Source organism: Grammomys surdaster, unplaced genomic scaffold (genome assembly GCF_004785775.1).
Source record: "Grammomys surdaster isolate TR1022 unplaced genomic scaffold, NIH_TR_1.0 126176, whole genome shotgun sequence".
In the NCBI taxonomy this organism is placed as follows: domain Eukaryota; kingdom Metazoa; phylum Chordata; class Mammalia; order Rodentia; family Muridae; genus Grammomys; species Grammomys surdaster.
The window spans coordinates 2,884,248-2,892,293 of NW_021620983.1; the positions used below are offsets into that span (position 1 = coordinate 2,884,248).

Genomic DNA, 8,046 nt, shown 5'->3' on the forward strand with positions numbered 1-8,046 from the left:
TTACCTGGGCATGGTTGCACACACTTTTAATCCTAGCAGACAGGGCTTACTGATATAAAGACCAAGGCCAGCCTGATCTATAGAATAGCCAAGGCTATACAGAGCAGCCCTGTCTCAAACACACACACACACAGGGTGAAATGGATTACACTGACCATTAAATGCAAACCAGAGTGTGGGTCTAGCTGCCAGCATATTCCCTAGCTGTCACTTTAAGCTTTGTGAGTGTCTGCATCCAGACACCAAACAGTGAAACATAACTTGTGAGCATCTTGTTTATTCTTGATTTCTCTGCTTTCCCAGGAAACCTAAATGTGTTTCATGATGATGGAGTGTTCTGGGTGACGTTCTCCTGCATAGCTCTGCTTGTTCCAGTCATCTTCATGGGCTGCCTAAGAATAGTAAGTGTACCAGTGCAGCCGGGTGACTCATCCTGCCGGCCTTCAGAGGTCCGCTTTGAGTGCTATGTGTTCTGTTCACTAGAGAGGGCTCTGTGGTTTTCTGTGCTGAGGAAGTTCTGAGATTATCAAGTGTTTGTCCTTGTAGGGGGGGTCTCAGGGCAGGTCTGCTTTCCCCATCGATGAAAGCTAGCAAGTTGTACTGAAAGTGAAAGTCCATGCATGCGCGTGTGCGCATACACCCCCCCACACACACACACAGCACAGACACACAGACACACAGACACACAGACACACACACACACACAGCACAGACACCACAGGAATGTGGTTGGGAACTGAACCCATCTCAGCTCTGGAGGGCTGGGACTTTGAACTGTTTCTGGTGGCCTGGGATAAGCTCCCTTCCCCTTGATTTTGGACTGATCAACTTAAAGAAAGGGGAGCTGTTAGGTCTGTAGCTTCAGGTAAGCATGTTCTGGACCAGCCTTTAACATATATGATCATCCTGACTGGTCAGCCAGAAAGGGGTCCTGTGGAGGGAGAAAAAGCCTGCGGCCTTTGTCTCCTGTCGAGGGGATGAAGAATCAGGAAGTATGCCATCTTTATTATCTGTCTGTGGCCCCTTTCCTGATTGCTCTGCCCTGCCTGTCAGGGATCTGAACACCCCCCAGTCCCTCAGAGTGCCAGGACCTCCCAGCTGTGAGGGCAGAGCAAACCACCTTCCTCTACTGCAGCAACTCAAAGGCATTTAGTTTTAGCTGCCTCTGCAGAATGGCTCCTTAGATTAGATTTTACTGTGCAAGTTCTTCTTCAGGGAAGATGCTTTTCTACAGTGTAGTTGTGTATCAGCGACAGGGCTGCTTTCCAAGGACACCCTTAGGCAGTTGGCCATGGTTCAGGTGTCGGAGTGAACTACACAGACCTGGAGGGTCACAGTCACCACAGAGGATCTTAGGGAATGGCCATATTGTTGCACAGTAGTTTGACTGTTTTGCCTGCATGTAAATACATGTACCTGGCGCATGCCTGGTACCCACAGAGGCCAGAAGAAGGTGTCCCATCCCTTTGAACTATAGTTATGGATGAATGTGAACTTCAAGTATTGGGTCCCCTGCAAGGGCAGCAAATAGTCTTAACCACTGAGCCAACCCTATTTTGGTAGTCCAAACAGTATGGTAAGAACTTACTATGGCAGTAGGGAGGACAGGAAACAATATGATAAAAATACAGTGTATGAAACTCCCAAAGAATAAAAGGAAGACCCATTGTGGGCAAGGAAGATTGTTTTTACCGTATCTTCTCATTAGCCCTTGTTAATGCTAAGACAGCAATGAGGCCTCCATGAGAGCGGCTGCTCTCGCTCCACGGGTGACACCCGTCTCCTCTGCTCTTCCACAGCTGAGCATCCTGGCTTGTGGAGTTGTGGGCTCCTACTCCGTGGTGTTGGCAGTTAACAGTTACATGTTCACGAGCCTCTCATACATCACCCTGAACGTCCTCAGGAGAGCCCTCAACGCAGATTTCCGAGGGGTTTTCATCAGTGTGCCTTTCCAGACCAACGGTAAGACACCGACTAATGGCTGAATAAGTGTGCTGACTAACCCACCCTAAACGGCCAAGGGGCTGAAAGAGGAGACAAAGTACAGTGCTCTACCAGTAACCAAAGGACTCAAATGTCTAAGGTACTGGGTACTCATCCTTCCAAACATCTAAGTGGATTTTGTTAGCTAGGCTTGCTTCCCTGTCCATTCTCAGGTAGGGACCCTGTTTGACATCCATGGGTCGGGGTGGATGAGGAATGAGAGTTGCACCCGATTTAATTAACTGTATCCTTTTGTTTCCTCACTTCAGTGAAGATGTGGTTTATTTTCAATCAGTGATCATGTCGTTACCTTAATTAGAAGATTCTGTCCGTTATTGATTTTCCATCTAAATTTGTCTTTGAGACAGGGTCTCACTCTGTAGCCTAGGCTAGCCTCAAATTAACAGTGATCCTCCTGTCTCTACCCTCCCTGAGATGTTGAGTGTGGACCCCAACATGTGGCTTGTTAACTCTTTAAATGACACATAGAACACACTACACATTTATAGAGTTTTTGAACTTTGCTGATTTCAGACAAGCTCAGACATAGGTCAGAGAAGCCTGTCTTAGAATTGGGACTTAGGAACAGTACAATTGTGACTCTTAAGACTTTTTAGGGCAAATCTTTGCCTCTACTTAGAGACAACAATCAAGATCTTCCCCCTTAGATGCATTTAGCCTGTGAAGGGAAGTGCTGGTGCACACTAAATATTAAACAGTTCAGAACCAGGCGTGTTCGTACACAGCTGCACTCCTAGCACTCAGGAAACTGAGGCAGGAGGATTGCCACAAATCTGAGGCAAGCAAGGCTCATAGTGAGTTCCAGGTTAGGGTTGACTACAGAACTAAGACCACCATCTTGAAAAATAAAATGGAATAAAAGGGGGTGATGGAGGAAAGAGAGAAAAGGAACAAGGAAAGAGAAAGAAAAAGAGAAGTTGGGGCCAGAGAGGGTGGCTCAGTGGGTAAGGTGCTTGCTCTGCATCGGGGTTCAGATCCCTGTGTAAACACCCGAGTGTGTCAGCGTGCATACGTAACTCCAGTGAGTGGGGCTTGCTAGCCAGTGGATCTAGCTGATTGGGTTCAATGGGATAGACCGTCTATCCAAACAGTAAGATGGAGAGCAATAGAGGATACCTGCCACCCACTGTGACCTCCACACACAAGAATCTGCACACACCACATTTTATATATATATATGTGTGTGTGTGTGTGTGTGTGTATGTAAAATAAAAAATTGGTGGCTTGGTGGCTCATGTCTATAATCTTGGTATTCAAGAGAAGGCAGGAGGATTGCCATAAGTTTAGGGCTAGTCTGGGATATAGCTTGAGACATATACTGAAAAGCAAAACCAACCCACAACAGAAAATCTCCCAAGTACAAAGGGTACCTCTCTCCTTTAGACTACATCATCCTGGCCCTGTGGGGGATGCTGGCTGTCAGTGGGATTACACTTCAGATTCGAAGAGAAAGGGGACAGCCGCCGTTCCCTCCCCATCCCTACAAGCTATGGAGGCAAGAGCGAGAACGCAGAGTGACCAACATCTTGGATCCTAGCCATCACCTCCCTCCCCTGAGAGAGAGGCTCTATGGCCGGGTCGCTCGGATCAAAGAGTTCTTCCAGAAGGAACAACCGGCTGGAGAGCGGACGCCACTGCTTCTGTAGAAGGCTGAGGGTTAGTGTTTGCCCTGAAGCTCTCATCTAGACAGCCCAGCTGTCCCAGGACCAGTGCGGGGTCAGCCGGGGTGAGTGATAGGACCACGTCCCTGTTGATGTACAGCAGTGGGGTTAGAGGATTCTAAGTGGGAAAAATCACTAAATAGTTGGCCATAGATGTGTTTCCTCATTTTCCACAATCTTGAGGAGTTATCTTTTGGTTTATATAGATGATTGATGTCTTTTATAAAATACACCAAGAAATAAAAATGTCTCCTTAAAGCCCTGGTGTTCTTTTCTTGTAGCTTCTTGGACAGTTAGACTCAGTCTGAACCTGTGGAGGGGGAGGCAGGCAGTGGGTATTTATTTGCTTTGTGTGTAGAAGTTTAGGGATTTGATTCTGGACCCTTGAATGTCAAGACGAAGGGAAAAGTAACTCCCCCTTTTTCTTAAAAGCAGTCTGATTACTTGCCTACATCTCATATTAAAATCAGGAACTCTTTTCATTTTTTTTTTCAGTATTCAAACAATTTATTTTAAAAACTGTGGCAAACTATCCTAAAATGTTATCAAGGTAGATTTCCTGTTGTTTTGCCAGGTAGTGTTTAAAGTGGTAAATTAGATAGCTAAATTATTTCTGTAATCGAAAATAGTTGTTTATTAAAGATATGTTATTTATAGCCCAAATGATGGCCTATTTTTGTTTTGGGGCCACTTAAAGCACTGTTGGCTGGTGAGCTTTCTTTCTTAGGTTGCATTAAGATGGTGACTGGACTGTATTTTGTCAGAGAGAAGTCAGTGAGACCTTCTTCCTAGCACCCTGTAACGTTGTGTTAATGATTGCTTTGTGTAACTTTGTGCTCCGAAGCTCAGAGGGATCACTCAGCCGAGCTGCTTCTTAAGGCCACCCACCCTGGGTTCTTTAAGGAGGGCCACACCCTTTTGACTCCTCTGAACACCAGGTTGTGGGTTGTCAGCTGGTTTCCCCGACATGTGTGACTCAGTGCGCTGGTGTGCCAGTGGTGTGCCACCTTAGGTTACCACTGCTTAACCTGTGGTGCTTCTGAGTCTCTTCACAGCAGGACCATAGTCTTGACATTTCAGGGAGTGGGCGGAGTCTTCACTTCTGGCTTTGAAAAATGGTTTTGAAGGTAAAACATAATGAAAAATTATAAAATGAACCCCTTTTGGCTCATTTCAGGAGAGTCTTATTCTGTTATTACTATGTAGCTTCAGCAATAATTTTTTTAAAAAGTTACTATAGGGTTTCTGGCTTGTCACATGCTTGCATTTCTGTTGTGAGGATTGTTGGAGAACTATTCTCTGTACTGTTGGAACACACTGACAGTCAAGAGCTGTAAAAGGCAGAATATGCTGTTTTGGAGGGAGAATACAAAATATTTGTAAATTTTCATAATTTTAATAATACTATTTGTATAATTTTTGTAATAAATACCTACTTTGAAAAAAAAATGCTTACGTCTTTCTTATTAGGATGTCTCCAGTTTATACAGTCATGTCTGTAATTATATAAAGTTATTTAATCTGGAAAAATACAGTTCTTTGTTTTAAAAACTCAACTTGAGGATAACAAGAAGTGAAGACAATCCAGAGTGGTATGTTATGGTTTATGTATATTTAAATGTATTTACTTTTATTTTTTCATTATTTATTGACTTTATATCCCAACATCAGTCCCCCTTCCTCCCATCCCCCCCCAACAGCTCCTTCCCCCATCCCCCCATTCTTCTCAGAGAAGGGGGAGGTTCCCTGTCTATCACCCCACCCTGGAACATCAAGTCACTGTAGGACTAAGCGCATCTCATTGAGGCCAGACAAGGCAGCCCAGTTGGGGGAATAGGATCCACAGGCAGGAAACAGAGTCAGGGTAAGCCCCTTCTCCAGTTGTTAGAGGACCCACATGGAGACCGAGCTGCACATCTGCTACATATGTGCAGAGGGTCTAGGTCCAGCCCATGCTTGCTTGCTCTTTGGGTGGTGATTCAGTCTCTGGGAGCCCCTAAGGGTCCAGGTTAGTTGACTCTGTTGGTCTTCCTGTAGAGTCCCAATCTCCTTTGGGTCCCTCAATCTTTCCTCAACTCTTCCACAAGACTCCCGTGCTCCATGTAACCATCTAACGTTTGGCTGTGGGTCTCTGCATCTGTTTCCATTGACTGCTGGGTGGAGCCTCTCAGAGGACAGTTATGCTAGGCTCCTGTCTGCAAGCATAACAGAGTATCATTAATAGTGTCAGGGATTGGTTCTTGCCCATGGAATAAATCTCAAGTTGGGCCAGGTATTGGTTGGCTATTTATTCCCTCAATCTCTTCTCTGTCTTTGTCTCTGCACATCTTGTAGGCAAGACAAATTTTGGGTTAAAGGTTTTATGTGTGGGTTGTTGGAGTCCTGCCTGCCTATAGTAGGTGGGCACTTCAGGCTCCATATTTCCATTGCTAGAGTCTCAGAGTTGCCCCCATTGACTCTTTGGTATGTCCTGGAGATGTGGGCCCCCCCCCCCTCGCCCACCACCAATTTCTGTTCTCTGGTTTGCTCTCCCTACACCTGATTCCCAGCCTCCCATTCCCCTTCCCATCTGCTTACCCACCCAAACCCCTCCCTCCATCCACCTCCGGGGATATCTAATCTCCCCTAATACAGAACTAAACAGAATTCTCAACAGAGGAATCTTGAACAGCAGAGTAGCACTTAAAGGAACGTTCAACATCCTTAGTCATCAGGGAAATGCAAATCAAAACGACTCTGAAATTTACACCCATCAGAATGGCTATGATCAAAAACTGAAGTTGACAGCACATGCTGGTGAGGGTGTGGAGTAAGAACACTCCTCCATTGCTGGTGGGAGCGCAAACTTTTACAACCACTCTGGAAATCAATTTGACATTTTCTCAGAAAATTGGAAATAGTTCTACCTGAAGACCCAGCTATACCGCTCTTGGGCATACACCCCAAAAGAAATGCCACCATACCACAAGGACACTTGCTCAACTATGTTCAGAGCAGCCTTATTTGTAATAGCCAGAAACTGGAAAAAACCTAGATGTCCCTCAACTGAAGAATGGATAAAGAAAATGTGGTTCACTTACACAATGGAATACTATTCAAGCTATAAAAACAAAAGCATCATGAATTTTGTAGGCAAATGGATGAAACTTGAGAATATCATCCTGAGTGAGGTAACCCAGATCCAAAGGACATGCATGGTATGTACTCATAAGTGGACATTAGCCATAAAGCACAGGGTATCCATGATACACCCCACAGACCCAAAGAAGCCAAGTAAACAGGAGGGCTTAAGGGAGGATGCTTCAATCTTTCTCAGAAAGGGAAATATTTTTGAGACAGGATCTCATATGGTCCAAGCCATCCTTGAGCTTGCTATGTTGCTGAGGGTGACTCAAGTGGTTTGAGTCTAGCTTGGTGTAAGCATAGGTTCCTAGTGGGTCAGGCTCCAGACGCTTGTGGTCAGATTAAAGTGTGTGTGGAGGGGTGTTGTGTTGCATTTATTTACTTACTCCTTTTTGGCCTTTTGTTTTGACAGTAGGTGGTGTTACTACAGTCCCCTTCTAGAGCAAGCTGGTATTTGAGAAACTCTTAGGATAACACTGCTGGGATTTGAGAATGGAAACGGACAAGACACCTCTATTTTAAAGGAGTCAAGAACAGAGAGTGTTAAGTCTGTGGTCATGCCCTCCAGTGGCGAGCCCAGACGTTAAGTGCTAAGTCTGTGGTCATACTCTCTGTGGGGAGTCCAGATGCCAAACAGCTCCCTTTCCTGTGGTTATACTTAAAATTTCCCATGTATTCTTCCCGCCCATGCTCTTTGGGAAGAATGGCCTGTATTCCAGGATCAGTAATTCTATCATGAGTACAGGTTTTAACTGTTAGTACTTGCTTAAAGCTTTAGTTGTTTGAAAGAGTGGGCTAGTTGATCTGTTTTGCTGAAATGGAAAAAAGAATGCATGGGATGTTATTAACTTAAAAGCAAAAACAAAAAACAAAACTGAGTCAAGAACCCAGTGCAGAATCTCTCAATGGCCCAGGGAATAAAGGCATTTGACTTCAAATCTGGAGACCTGAAGTCAGTCCCTGCAGCTCATAAAGGTGGAAGGAGAGGACTGACACCACAGAATCAATCATCTTCTGGTCTGTGCTGCAGTACGTGCCCCACATGCACAGGCAATTATATATATATTTAAACAATTGCAGTACAATACAATTTCAGCTGTTTGTCCATATACCTCTAAAAATAACTAGACAGGTTTTTGACACTCAGGAAATGTGCAGTAAGTTCGGGGGTTGGGAATGAGGTTGTGGGAAGATTGACTAGTTATATTTGTGGTTCCACCTTCACTTTTCTTTAAAGATAAAGGGTAAAGATGAGTGT

General features: G+C 44.9%; 1 protein-coding gene across 1 annotated transcript in view; it reads left to right on the top strand.

Annotated features, from left to right (window-relative positions):
• Tm7sf3 (transmembrane 7 superfamily member 3) overlaps positions 1 to 5,104 on the top strand; it is a 33,455-nt gene extending 28,351 nt beyond the window's left edge. Inside the window, exons 10-12 of the mRNA XM_028757521.1 lie at positions 304 to 401; positions 1,800 to 1,962; positions 3,388 to 5,104. Coding sequence (XP_028613354.1) covers positions 304 to 401; positions 1,800 to 1,962; positions 3,388 to 3,650 — 524 coding nt within the window. The 3' untranslated portion in view covers positions 3,651 to 5,104. The remainder of the gene's footprint in view (positions 1 to 303; positions 402 to 1,799; positions 1,963 to 3,387) is intronic.
• Positions 5,105 to 8,046: the final 2,942 nt, after the last annotated feature.